Source organism: Ovis aries, chromosome 1, assembly GCF_016772045.2.
Source record: "Ovis aries strain OAR_USU_Benz2616 breed Rambouillet chromosome 1, ARS-UI_Ramb_v3.0, whole genome shotgun sequence".
In the NCBI taxonomy this organism is placed as follows: Eukaryota; Metazoa; Chordata; class Mammalia; order Artiodactyla; family Bovidae; genus Ovis; species Ovis aries.
In genome coordinates this window covers 217,796,988-217,811,365 of record NC_056054.1, presented here as the reverse complement: position 1 = coordinate 217,811,365, position 14,378 = coordinate 217,796,988, and the positions used below count along the sequence as shown (strand labels likewise).

General features: G+C 36.2%; 1 protein-coding gene across 2 annotated transcripts in view; it reads left to right on the top strand.

Annotated features, from left to right (window-relative positions):
• PRKCI (protein kinase C iota) overlaps positions 1–14,378 on the top strand; it is a 69,903-nt gene that overhangs the window by 34,201 nt on the left and 21,324 nt on the right. For both annotated transcript variants that reach the window (XM_012099411.5, XM_042234633.2), the window contains 6 exons: positions 1,243–1,332; positions 2,822–2,872; positions 7,561–7,646; positions 9,020–9,160; positions 11,488–11,542; positions 12,549–12,607. In XM_012099411.5, the coding sequence (XP_011954801.1) occupies positions 1,243–1,332; positions 2,822–2,872; positions 7,561–7,646; positions 9,020–9,160; positions 11,488–11,542; positions 12,549–12,607 (482 nt within the window). The remainder of the gene's footprint in view (positions 1–1,242; positions 1,333–2,821; positions 2,873–7,560; positions 7,647–9,019; positions 9,161–11,487; positions 11,543–12,548; positions 12,608–14,378) is intronic.

Genomic DNA, 14,378 nt, shown 5'->3' with positions numbered 1-14,378 from the left:
CCAGTGAAAAAACTTGCTTACAACCCAACATTCAAAAAACAAAGATCATGGCATCCAGTCCCATCACTTCATGGCAAATAGATGGGGGAACAATGGAAACAGTGACAGACTATTTTTTTGGTCTCCAAAATTACTGCAGACGGTAACTGCAGCCATGAAATTAAAAGACGTTTGCTCCTTTGAAGAAAAGCTATGACAAACCTAGACAGTATATTGAAAAGCAGAGACATTACTTTGCTGACCAAAGGTCCATCTAGTCAAACCTATGGTTTTTCCAATAGTCGTGTATAGATGTGAGAGTTGGACTATAAAGAAAGTTGAGCGCCGAAGAATTGATGCTTTTGAACTGTGATGTTGGGGAGGACTCTTGAGAGTCCCTTGGACCTCAAGGAGATTAAACAGTCAATTCTGAAGGATATCAGTCCTGAATATTCACTGGAAGGACTGATGCTGAAGCTGAAACTCCAATACTTTGGCCACCTTATGTGAAGAACTAACTCATTGGAAAAAACCAATGCTGGAAAAGATTGAAGGCAGGAGGAGAAGGGGAGGAGAAGGGGATGACAGAGGATGAGATGGTTGGATGGCATCATCAACTCAATGGACATGAGTTTGAGCGAGCTCTGGGCGTTGGTGAAGGACAGGGAAGCCTGGCGTGCTGCAGTCCATGGGATCACAAAGAGTCGGACACAACTGAGCGACTGAACTGAACAGACATTTAAAAGCAATCAAGCAGGAGCGGTCTTCAGTCCAGAATACTTTAGTAGTTGTTCTTCTTTCTGTGAGCCTCTTGAGAAGGCTGTCAAGTGAACAATAAATTTGACAAAATGATGAGAGACCTCATGTGTCGATAAAATCATTTCACTTCCTCTTTTAAAGAAACAAGTAAATTATCCCTGGCCATTAATCATATTGCAGTGACAATCTAAAATGTGATCAGGGTAGATTTGATTTGCTATATTTTGAATATAAACATTGTTAAGAATTAAACGGTTATATATATATAAAGTTTGTACCTATGAGCCTCATTTAATATTTTGTAGAAATAGGAATGGAAGTTACATTACCTGCTTCAGAGAATAGAATTGTCTAAATAAATATCTAAACAGTTGTCCTTGTTAAATATTTCTCTGTGTGTATGTAATTGTTTCTCCTCAAGATTTTATATAGTAGAAATTATTTACTAATCACATTTACAGGATTTAAAATATGAGCTTTACTTTTCCTTTTTATATTTTGTAGGAGACCCATGTACAGTATCATCTCAGTTGGAGTTAGAAGAAGCCTTTAGGCTTTATGAGCTAAACAAGGATTCTGAACTGTTGATTCATGGTAAGAAGTAGTCATTTCTTACTCTTCCTGTAATCTTGGGAAGTTTCTTATTTATGTATGCCTTCCTGGATATTAAACTGTGATCATATCACTGTTTCGCAGCCAAGTTTTAGCATAAAATTTAAGAATTGAGTGCTCAGCAGAACCTGTCATCTTCTTGCAGTTCTGTATTGTATTCAAATAATGATTTCTAGAAGTAAGATATCTTAAATGTTCTTTCTTTTGTTTATGGGTTAACCATGAAACGGTTCACGTAGTTATCATAAACTTTAATATGTTAAATGTTAACAAGCCTCAGAGGTGGGCAGTGGTATAGAGAGACTGAAACTCAGCCATCACGTAACTGGTACACTGTAGACCTGGGTTGTATATCCAGATAGTTTCATCCCAAATGTGTTCTTTTCATTCTGCCATCCTGCCCCTCAAATTTTTTATGTCATGTAGAACCCAGTTAATATGATTAATATAATTGTAATACATTAGTAGTATTTCGTGTAACATTTTTGGGAGCCTTAGGAGACCAAACCTAGGAAACTCTTTAAAACTGGAAACAAAAACACATCTCCCTTCACGTAGTGACTCATCTCATCACTTTGTTGTTATTCCTTTCTACTTTCCTTTACAGTGTGTTTTCTTAAAAAGCAATCGTTTGATTTTTGTCTCCCTTAGGAATTTGACATAGTGACTCCCAAAGGTTTTATACTCTTAATTTATTGAGACCCTGGAAGAACTTTAGAAGTCATTCTTTGGTCGTCTGTTTCTAGAATAAAACTACAGTGGATGTTTAAAGATACTATGGCTCCATAGTCTTGAACGGTTTAAGTGTTGTTGCTTTTCATGCTGTGTCACAGATCTGTTTTCAGAAGTTAGCTTATATTTCAACTTTTAAAAACATTTCAGGAGCTGTGCTTCCCATACTCTGTGCTCTGAACCATGTCCTTTTTGTGCATCACAAAGAGTTGACTAACGGTTCATTAATGTGCTATTTCATTACATAATCTTTATAAGAATGTTTTGAATTAGCATGTTTATGAATGTGTAGTTCCTTAGACAAAGCTTATGTTTTTGTATTTGGATGTGGTTTTCAATGAAGTTTGATATATGTATCTTTTAAAAACTATCGTTTTTATAAACCATCTTTTATAAACTATGTTTATATTTGAATACATCTTGTAATTTTAATTCTTCACCCTAGAAGATTTGTCACTACAATAAAGATTTAAGGAAATAGTTAATGATTTCTCTTATAACAAAAGTTAGTTGGTGCTGTAATAGGGACAGGAATGAGTAATTTGAGCTTCTAATGTCCATTGTTTATGGATGTCGCTTTCATAAGAACTTCTTTCATTATAGCCTTGGTAAAATGGATCCCTTCCAAAAATCATACTGACCATATTTCAATCAGCTTATATGATTTTTTAATTTAAAATTCTGTATAATTTATATGTTTTTAAACATGCTGTATTAATTTTAATTTCTTGTCTTTCAGTATTCCCTTGTGTACCAGAACGTCCTGGAATGCCCTGTCCAGGGGAAGATAGTAAGTGTTTATCTATATCATACCTTTGAGTAGAGTTATTTATGATAAAATGGCACAAGTGAAATGAAATCAGAACTAGAACTTTTAATTCATTTCTTTTCTTTTCCGTTCTTAAGTCTAATTGAGAATATATTAGCACACTGCCTAAATTCTCTACTTTTGCTAAATCAAAATCAGGCAGTTAAAAAAAAAAGCAGGTAGTTTTTTATTACAGCTTACTGATAATTGTCTATTGTGCATTTGAAAGGAAAACTAAGTTCATTATAAGTCATTTCTTATTTTTTAATTGTGGAAATTTTCAAACCTTCAGTTCAGTTCAGTTCAGTTGCTCAATCGTGTCTGACTCTTTGCGACCCCATGAGTCGCACCACGCCAGGCCTCCCTGTCCATCACCAACTTCCCAGAGTTTACTCAGACTCAACGTCCATCCATGGCATCGGTGATGCCATCTAGCCGTCTCATCCTCTGTCATCCCCTTCTCCTGCCCCCAATCCCTCCCAGCATCAGAGTCTTTTCCAATGAGTCAGCTCTTTGCATGAGGTGGCCAAAGTACTGGAGTTTGAGCTTTAGCATCATTCCTTCCAAAGAAATCCCAGGGCTGATCTCCTTTAGAATGGACTGGTTGGATCTCCTTGCAGTCCAAGGGACTCTCAAGGGTCTTCTCCAACACCACAGTTCAAAAGCATCAATTCTTCGGCACTCAGCTTTCTTCACAGTCCAACTCTTGCATCCATGCATGACTACTGGAAAAACCATAGCCTTGACCAGACGGACCTTTGTTGGCAAAGTAATGTCTCTGCTTTTGAATATGCTATCTAGGTTGGTTATAACTTTCCTTCTAAGGAGTAAGTGTCTTTTAATTTCATGGCTGCAGTCACCATCTGCAGTGATTTTGGAGCCCCTCAAAATAAAGTCTGACACTGTTTCCACTGTTTCCCCATCTATTTGCCATGAAGTGATGGGACCAGATGCCATGATCTTAGTTTTCTAAATGTGGAGCTTTAAGCCAACCTTTTCACTCTCCTCTTTCACTTTCATTAAGAGGCTTTTCAGCTCCTCTTCACTTTCTGCCGTAAGGGTGGTGTCATCTGCATATCTGAGGTTATTGATATATCAAACCTTAGGAGAAGTTTAAAAAACATAGAAGCATTGAAAACAAAGATACCCATATATCCTTTACGTAGATTCACCAGTTATTAACATTTTCTATGTTTGCTTTATCTCTGTATCTGTGCACACATATACATACATGTATATACACAACAAACACTTATTTTTATTTTTTTGCTGTGTCGTTTTAGAGTAGGTAGTTGACATGACGCTTTACCTCTAAATACTTTATCATGAATCCTTAGGGACTGTTATGGGACTTTCTTTTGAATGTCTAATCCACTGGTTAACATTAATGAGATGAGCTGAAAGAGTCAGACAACTCTTCAGTCTGATGGAATTTGAAAATGCAAACTTACATATCAGTTCAGTTCAGTCGCTCAGTCGTGTCCGACTCTTTGTGTCCCCATGAACCGCAGCACACCAGGCCTCCCTGTCCATCACCAGCTCTCGGAGTTTACCCTAACTCATGTCCATTGAGTCAGTGATGCCATCCAACCATCTCATCCTCTGTCATCCTCTTCTCCTCCTGCCTTCAATCTTTTCCAACATCAGGGTCTTTTCAAATGAGTCAGCTCTTTGCATCAGGTGGCCAAAGTGTTGGAGTTTCAGCTTCAACATTAGTCCTTCCAATGAATACCCAGGACCGATTTCCCTTAGGATGGACTGGTTGGATCTCCTTGCAGTCCAAGGGACTCTCAAGAGTCTTCTCCAACACCACAGTTCAAAAGCATCAATTCTTTGGCGATCAGCTTTCTTTATAGTCCAACTCTCACATCCATACATGACCACTGGAAAAACCATTACCTTGACTATATGGACCTTTGTTGGCAAGGTCTCTGCTTTTAAATATGCTGTCTAGTTTCGTCATAACTTTCCTTCCAAGCGATAAGTATCTTTTAATTTCATGGCTGCAAGCATCATCTGCAGTGATTTTAATCACGCTATTACTTTTGATATATGGTATAATTTATAGATTATAGATATTAAGGAACTCATTTTTATTTGTGGTTTCTGTACATATCCATGACTTTAGAAGGGATAGTGGTAAATGTTTTGTTTTCTATTAAGTGAAATAGCTCTAAACTTTTAATTCTGTAACTCTTCATGCAACTTGGTAAAAAGGAAAAATTAAAGAACTAGGTGTTTCTATATAGAGTTGGGGCTGTGTACTTTATAGACTGGAGAAGGAAATGGCAACCCACTCCAGTATTCTTGACTGGAAAACCCCATGGACAGATGAGCCTTGTGGGCTACAGTCCATGGGGTCGCAAAGAATCTCACATGACTTAGTGACTGAACGACAATAACAACTTAATAGGAAGGTGGGGAAATATAAGGAGTAGGTAGGGCTCTGAAGAAATAGTGAAACATTTAGGTTTGGATTCAGCTAGGAGTATTTCACTGGATTTCCAGTGGCAGATGGATTACAGCCAGCGTGGGCTGCCTTCACAGAGGTGTTGGAAAAGCAGCTCTCCTCTCTTTGTCCGGGTGAGAGTTTTAAAAGTCTTGTCATTGTAGCAAGTCTTGCTTGCACAACCCCATGTCCAAATCTATTATGAGTCTGTAGTACACCTCCCAGATAAAATGTCATTTCCTAACTTTTCACTGTATTTCATGCTCACATTGCCACTTTAAAATTCGCTGGTGGAGATTTTGATATCCTCCTCCTTGGTGTAATTAATATTACTAAATTAGAGCATGAAGGAAAATTGATAACAGTTAAGGTGATCTCCTGGCTGTTTTAATTCCTAGACAGCATTAGCATGTTTAAATCTGAGATATATCAAGTTGTAGTTCATGAAAGTTTCTTAAATAAGATACTCTTAGTTTAAGATAGTAACAAACTTTCTGCTTTGGTTATTCCTAACAAAATAAGTAAAAACAAAAGCATACATATTTGAGGTTCTGTATTAGGGTTTCCCTGGTGGCTCAAATGTTAAGAATCTGCTTGGAATGTGGGAGCCCCAGGTTTGATCCCTGGGTTGGGAAGATCTACTGGAGAAGGAAATGGCAACCCACTCCAGTATTCTGGCTTGGTGAATTCCATGGACAAAGGAGCCTGGCAGGCTACAGTCCTTGGGGTCCCAAAGAGTTGGACATGACTAAGCATGACTAACACACACACATATTAGTGGCTCAGAGGTGAAGAATTTGCCTGCCAGTACAGGAGACACAGGAGGTGCGGGTTCAGTCCCTGGGTGGGGAAGATCCCCTGGAGGAGGATATGGCAACCCATCCAGTATTCTTGGCTGGAAAGTCCCACAGACAGAAGAGCCTGGTGGACAGCACCCTCATGCTTCTCAGGATTTCTGTTTCAGAGCATTTTACCTGTTTTATTCTATATTAATTTTAAATAATAGATCCAGTGCTATATTTGCTTTAAAATGAGTTTAGAAAGCTAATGGACTCTCCACAGTATTTCTATTACTGTGGAATGACTAAATAGGAAATATATGTAATAGTGATTGATTTAACCAAAACTACACTGGTAGAGTTGATTTGATCTCACGGAAACTCTTGTTTAGGAAAAGTATTTAGAGTATATAAAAATATAAAAGCCATTGAATGAAAGATTGTTGTGGAAGAGAATATTCTTGGGGTTACAAAATGTTCGTTATACAGTACTGTACTTTTAAAATGAAGAAAACTAGCCATCACAGTCTTTAACAGAGTGATTGAATACCTAGTAGGAGTCAACAATCTCACATTTGTAAATTTCTTAATGTGATGTAGTAAGAAATACACATCGCCTATGTGTTATTTTTGCCAAAAGTATTTAATATCTGGGAAGTGTTACAAATCTGTATTCAATTTAAGTCTAGTTAGGAAACAGACAAATCCAGAGTGTAAGACTTAAGATAAAACAGCTGCCTAAACTTTTTTCAACATCATGAAAAACAAACAATGAATGAGACAGAGTGATTGGTTTAGCATATGTTAAAGAGACAGAAAAGGTATAGAAACGAAATGCAATGCCTAAATCTTGACTGGACCCTGGAGAGAAGAAGAAAACTGAAAGATACTTTCCAGGCAAATGAGAAATTTGCATATGAACTATATATTAGATGTTATTGAATTAATGTTAACTTTCTAAGACACCATATTGTGGTCAAATAGAATTAGGGGGAGTGTCTTTAATCTCAGGCAATGGATACTTGGATATTTAAAGGTGAACTGTTTCGATGTCTGCAATTTATTTTTAAATGATTCAGAAAAAAAGTGTAGGTGTAAATAGAGAAGAAAGCAAATGTGGCAAAGTGATTGTAACTGATAAATGTAGTTGAAAGATGCAGGCATTTATTGTTCTATTCTTTCAACTTCTCTGTGGGCTTACAATTTTTTCAAAATTAAAAGGGAAAAAATAACAAAAAAGCAGTTATAGTTTTTCAAATATTTATACTCCATGGGCTTTATTTTCATCTGATCTCTTGATGAATCTATTTTATTTTTTCACTTCCAGGTTTTTAATCAATATATTTTTTTGTAGTGAACATCATAAAAAAATCATAGACTTTATTATAAAATGACTTATAATCACACTTGCTCTTTTTAAAAAACTTTTAATCTCTGTTTAGAATCCATTTACCGACGAGGTGCACGCCGCTGGAGAAAGCTTTATTGTGCAAATGGACACACTTTTCAAGCCAAGCGTTTCAACAGGGTAAACCTTAGTTTGCTGAATGTTGATCATTTGAGAAATCTGTTTTTTTCCTCTCTACTGTTACTCCCTTCTAAAGGAGTAAGTAAAGAGTTAGTTGCTCAGTCACGTCCGATTCTTTGCAACTCCATGGACTGTAGCCCACCAGGCTCCTCTGTCCATGGAATTCTCCAGGCAAGAATACTGGAGTGGGTTGCCATTCCCTTCTCCAGGGGATCTTCCCACCCCAGGAATCGAACCTGAGTCTCCTGCACTGCAGGCAGATTCTTTACTGTCTGAGTCACCAGTAGGGTGACCTGTAATTCCCAGTTTGCCTGGTGTAGTACATTTGCTATCTTGAAGTAGTTTTTAATAGTATCTCTTGACTCTTAAAAATGTTCCAGATTGAATGATTAGTTATATGATTACCATAGCTGTAAGAAAACTGGATATTTTGAATGTAACTCAAGACAGCTAAAAAATAAGCAAGGTTTAGTTTGCAAACCGTTTACTATTGTTTTTTTTTTCTTTAGTTTTCTCTGTTTTATAAAATGATCGTCGCAGACACTTACCTAGTTTTTCCTATGTACCAGGTATTCTTCCGAATGCTTGACATGTACTGCTCCACTCAGCTTAAGGGATCTTAAGTTCTGCAACCAGGGAGCAAACCCATGTCCCCTGCAGTGGAAGCACAGAGTCTTAACCACTGGACCCCCAGGGGAGTCCCTGTTTTCCATTTTAGAGATGAAGAAACCAAGGTGCAAAATAGTCAAATAACTTGCCCAAGATAACCCAGCTAGTAAGTGACAGAGCCAAGGTTTAAAAGCAGCCTCTCTCCAGAAGTGCATGTTTTTACCTACTCTTGACAACTACAAATATATGGATTCCATTTCCATTCTAACTGTGCTGAGTTCTCAGTTCATTAATGTAGTAGAAGCCACCACCTGAGGTTCCCAAATTCCAATTGCTGGTCGCAGAGGTATTTAAAAAGTTTTCAAGTAAAAAATCACTTTAGGTGTTGCTGCATAAGACATGTTTGACCTCTGAACAGTCTGGAAGGTTTGTTTTGCTTGAGAGTCCTTGCACAGGTTTTCTGCCTTGTTTTTCAAGTTTAATTCACTTTTCCTATTTTCATTACTCTGAACTTAATTATATGAAGACTGAAAATCCATGGACTTAGGAAACGTCATGGTTACAAATTTCACTGTCTCTTTAAAGCAAGCTCTGTTTTCTGTTTATTTCCCGTGACCATCATGGCTTTAAGTTGTATATGATGAAGGAATTTGAGTTAGGGAAGAAAACTACTTATTTCACTGTTCTATGAGCAAACCCTTGGGAAAGTTTATGATGTGCTTTTTGTTAATTAAAAAAAAATATTGTTGAATTAATCTCTCCAGCGTGCGCACTGTGCCATCTGCACTGACCGAATTTGGGGACTTGGACGTCAAGGATATAAGTGTATCAACTGCAAGCTCCTGGTTCATAAGAAGTGCCACAAACTTGTCACAATTGAATGTGGGCGGCATTCTTTGCCACCGGTAAGACACCATTGTCTGATTTTTCTTTAATAGAGCATTTTTTATAACTCTGCTAGAACCGAAGACTAAAACGGAAATGTTAAGGAATCAAAGCTCAACAGTGTTGTTACAGAATGTGGCTAGGAACACTTTAGGAGTCCAGTTAACATATTGTGAATTTGGAATTAGATTACTACAAATTTGTTTGTAGGATATGGTTAACTTCTTTGTTTGACCTGCTGTAAAATCCTTTGGTCTAAATTAGAAAAATGTAAGGAGAATCATTTAAAAGCTAGACTTTTCTTCTTTTAGCTACTCTTCAGTCTAAGCTCCAATTATTGTAGCATCTGTACTAAGCAGAAATCAGGTGAGAAGAGTCAGAGGCTTCCTGTTTGCTATGTGAAGTGTGAGATAATGGGGAAGCTTTTGCACTTAAAATTTTTACTTTTCACTTTCTATTTTAAATATGAATTTAAAACGTGTTCATCATAGAAAAAAAGAGAATGAGGATGAATTTAAAAATTAAATAAATATCCTCCATTAAATCTACTATGTAAAGATAATGGTCATTTGGTGCATATTCTTCCAGAGCTATGCAAATTTATATGCATAAAGATTTAAAATCCTTCTATATTAAAAAATTTGTAAACATATATAAGACCTGATGGAGCAGTATAATGAACTTTCATATACCAGTTATCTAGCTCCAACAGGCACCACCTGACGACCAATCTCTGCCCCTACCCATTTAGCCTGCCCTCATCCTATAGTATTTTTAAACAGATTCCTCTTTTTGCTCTGTGTGTGCACTCACTGGACTACTGGATTCTTCAGCCTGGATCCACCAGGGGGTTGTGAGGGGGCAGTGAAGTTGTCAAATATCCATCCAGCCGATGTTCAAAATTTTGGTTGTCACATAAATGTTGTAATTTTGTTTTCATAATTTTCATTATGAATCAGGATCTAAATTAAATTCATATTTACAATTAACTGATACATCTAAGATATTTTTAAATTTACTGATTCTTCCTTCTCTGTCTCTTTCCCTTACAATTTAATTGTAGAAGAAATTGTGTTATCATTTAAAGTGTTTCAGAATCTTCCTCTTGCTTCTTCATGGTTATGTTTAAAATGTTCTCCCGTCCTCTTTGTTTTCTGTGTGTTACAGTTGAATGTAAGAGGTTTGATTACATTCGGATTTTTGGTTTTTTTGTGAGTTGTTTTGAGATTACTTCATAGAAGGTGGTGTGTTTATCCATCAAAAAGCATATAATGTTTTTATGTCTTGTTCTTTTACATACTTTTTAACAAAAATAAGACTTTGTGTTTACTGTTTTATAACCCATTTTTCTTGCTGAACAATATATTTTGTTCATCTTTCTATACCTATGTATTCATCATTTTTTAAGCACTTTTTTTTGCGTCTTTACCATAATTTATTTAACCAGTTCCCCATGATTGAACATTTGAGTTGTTTTCCAAATTTTCCTATAAGGAAAATCATAGTGAACTTCCTGGTAGATAAATCTTATTTCCTTAAGGCTGCAGAAGTAGAATTACTGGATTAAAAGATGAGCATTTTAAAAAAGATCTGCATTTGTCTTTCTGAGTTATCTTTTAAACAGGGGTCCCCAGGCTCCTAATGCCTGATCTAATGCCTGATGATCTGAGGTGGAGCTGATGTAATATTAATAGAAATAAAGTGCACAATAAATGTAATGAGCTTGAATCATCCCAAAACCCTCACACACTGGGTCTGTGAAAAAATCGTATTCCACAAAATCAGTCCCTGGTGCCAAAAAGGTTGGGGACCACTGTTTTAGAATGATTATAACATATTTATTCTTAGTACCTACTCTGGACATTGTGAAAGTATGTTTTCACTGGTAGCTCATTGGTAGTAGCATTATTTAGCTAGTTCATGTAAGTTTACAAATGGCTTTATGGTTAGAGAGGTTGAAAGCCAATCTTAACAAGCAGCAGAAAGCCAGAAATTGTGAAAAAAATTTATCCAGATTACTGATATATTCTTGAGTATTCTTAGTCAATGGAATGACTTGTGTGAGTTCATAAATGCAGAAGGATTTAAAAGGGACTGAAATTAATTTTGTGTTTTTTCTGCAATCTGTAAAATGTGGCATCACCTCATTCACAGGAATGTTGTGTTGTTTCATGTAATACAATGAAAAATAAATTGTATATAGTAATATAATCCTTACTAAGTTACATTTCAAATTTAAATTTTAATATGCTATGTCTCATCAAAATGATATTGTTCCTGGATTTATGGAAGTATTGCTATTTAAAGAGAGTCCACTAAGTTACTGTGTCTTTGGAAATGATTGTAGGAACCACTGATGCCCATGGACCAGTCATCCATGCACTCAGACCATGCACAGACAGGTAAGGATGACAGTGGCGCAAACCGTTGCTCATTAGCAAAGTGTCACCTAAAGACTTCCTTATGTGACTCTTTCCCCTAAATGTAAAGGCATTTAGATTCTTCCCAAATAAAAGCTAAGTAACCATATTTTGGGGATTTAACATCAATCACAGTATTTAACATATATGTTTGGCATTTTAAAAAGACAGCTATGTAAACTATAACAAATGACTGTTTTCTTTAATTCCGATAAAATTCTTTGAGACCTCTTCATATACCAAATCTATTTTTTTTCAATAATGAAGACATATTGATTTTGTGGACTGTTGACTCTATTCAAGTGACATTTTAAAATAAAACTCTATTATGAGATGAAGAAATGATGTAAAAGATACAGAGATGCTGTATAGAAAATTCAAAAAAGATCGTTTGAGTTCAGATGTCTAGTAGATACAAAACCTTTAGTATGTCTCTGAGAAATTTGGAGAGCAATTACATGGGACATAGCAGCCTGATGGGTGAATCAAGAAAAAGGGACTTTTTCTAGAAGGACAGAATGTGGCATCTTCTTCATGGAAGAAGCTAGTTATATGAAATGTAGGCTTTTTGGCCCTAGCTGCTTTAAGGAATAGAAGCCTAGAGTCCAATCTAGTCTAAACTGGAGACCCTCCGTCTCTTATGTCTCAGTCATACTAATATAATTAAATAGGGTTTAGAGGGTTACCTTTTTAAAAGGAATTTGTAAAGAAGAAAAATATATTTTAAAATAGCAAAAGTGTTTGTTAAAATCAGTAGTGGCTATTGATTGGTTCATTCTCTTTACCCTCATTAGAGATTAGAAGTTAACTGATATTTATGTATAATCTGTTATTAATAGGACAGATATTCAGTTTTAAATGATGAACAATTATTGAAAAATTAAAAGTAAGAAAAATTAAATGAAAAAATTTTGATTAACTTAGTTAATGTGTACTGTGTTTTTCTTTTCTTTTTTTTTTTTTTAAATGTTTGGGATTGGGTTTTTAGTAATTCCGTATAATCCTTCAAGTCATGAGAGTTTGGACCAAGTTGGTGAAGAAAAGGAGGTAAGATAATTAGTCTTATGGTATATTATGTCATCAGCTTTTTAATAGCATGTGACACTTTAAAAACGTGACAGATTGACTTGCTTAAATTTTAGGTCATACTAGAAAAATACAGGGATGATTTTTAATGATTCTAGAGTTTTATTCTGATTTTCTTTGTTAATTAAATTACTAAAATCATTTAAATTAAATAGTCTGGTGTGGTGGGATAACTTATTTTCATTTTAAGGTAGCGTAATCTAAAAATTATAATATACTTAAGAATGGTGTTTCAGAATACTTGGTAGTATTGTTTAAAATCTCGATCCTTCCATTTTATGGACTAATGGTTTATTTGAAGTATAAATAATTAAACATCTTACCTGCCCATCTTTTTTCTGACTGTTAAACAGTTTATCAGTTTTTCAAACAGTTTAATTTAAAATTATGAATTAAAGTGATAACCAATTTTTTTAAAAAAGCTTATGGTAAGATTTAGCATGCCTCACACGTTTCACTCCCACTTTGACTTCTGAGAAACAGCCTTTTTTAATCTTTTCTAGTTGTGTCCACATGTGTTTATCCCTTTCTTTTTCAGGTTTTTCAACTTTATATACTTCTGGCCACAAAAGGTTTAAACTAGTATACTGGGTTGTGCTGTGCTAAGTCGCATCAGTTGTGTCCGACTCTTTGCGACCCTACGAACTGTAGCCCACCTGGCTCCTCTGTCCCTGAGAGTCTCCAGGCAAGAATACTGGAGTGGGGTGCCATGCCCTCCAGGGGATCTTCCCCACCTAGGGATCAAACCCATGTCTTATATCTCCTGCATTGGCAGGCGGGTTCCTTCCCTTTCCATTGTTTGATAAGTGTATTATGTTTTACTCTGGGTTACCTTTTTATTACGGAAAATGTCAAGTATCAGTAAAAGTAAGCAGAATACTGTAACAACCCCCTGTGTCCATTACCCAGTTAAAACAATTGTCTGTACATGTTTTGTCTACCAGCTACTCTCACTCCCTGTGGCTTAGATGGTAAAGAATCTGCCTGAAAGGCAGGAGACCCATGTTCAATCCTGGGTCAGGAAGATCCCCTGAAGAAGGGAATGGCAACCCACTCCAGTATTCTTGGGCTTCTCTGGTGGCTCAGACAGTAAAGAATCTGCCTGCAACGTGGGAAACCTGGGTTTGATCCCTGGGTTGGAAAGATCCCCTGGAGAAGGAAACGGCTACCCACTCCAGTATTCTGGCCTGGAGAATTTCATGGACAGAGGCGTCTGGCAGGCTGTAGTCCATGGGGTCAAAAAGAGTCGGACATACTAAGCGACTTTGACTTCCCTCACTCCTGCACTGTTTTGAAGCACATCTGTTGGTTACCTATTTAGTCTCCTATCTCAGTTTCTTGTATCTCTTTTAGTTTGTTTGACATTCTTTTGCTGTTTTATTACTGGTTGTTCTAGGGATTGCATCTTACACCCTTAACTTACTTAAATTCAATACAGATTATTAATAATATGTTTACCATTTTCCAGGATATGCAAGGACCTTAGGGCACTTTAAATTCACTCATGCTCACTTCTTGGCTTTAGTGCCTTTTCTGTCCTATTTTAAAATTCTGCATGTGTGTGTTAGTGTTTTTGAACAGTCAGTCCTTGCTTTAGTTTATCCACATCTTATTCTTTTTGTTCTGTGTCCTTCCTGTGTGTCTGCTTCCGTATGAGATCATCTTCCTGAAAAACTCAGTGTTTCCTTTAGTGAGAACAACTAGTGATGGATTTCTTTATTTTTTGTTTTTT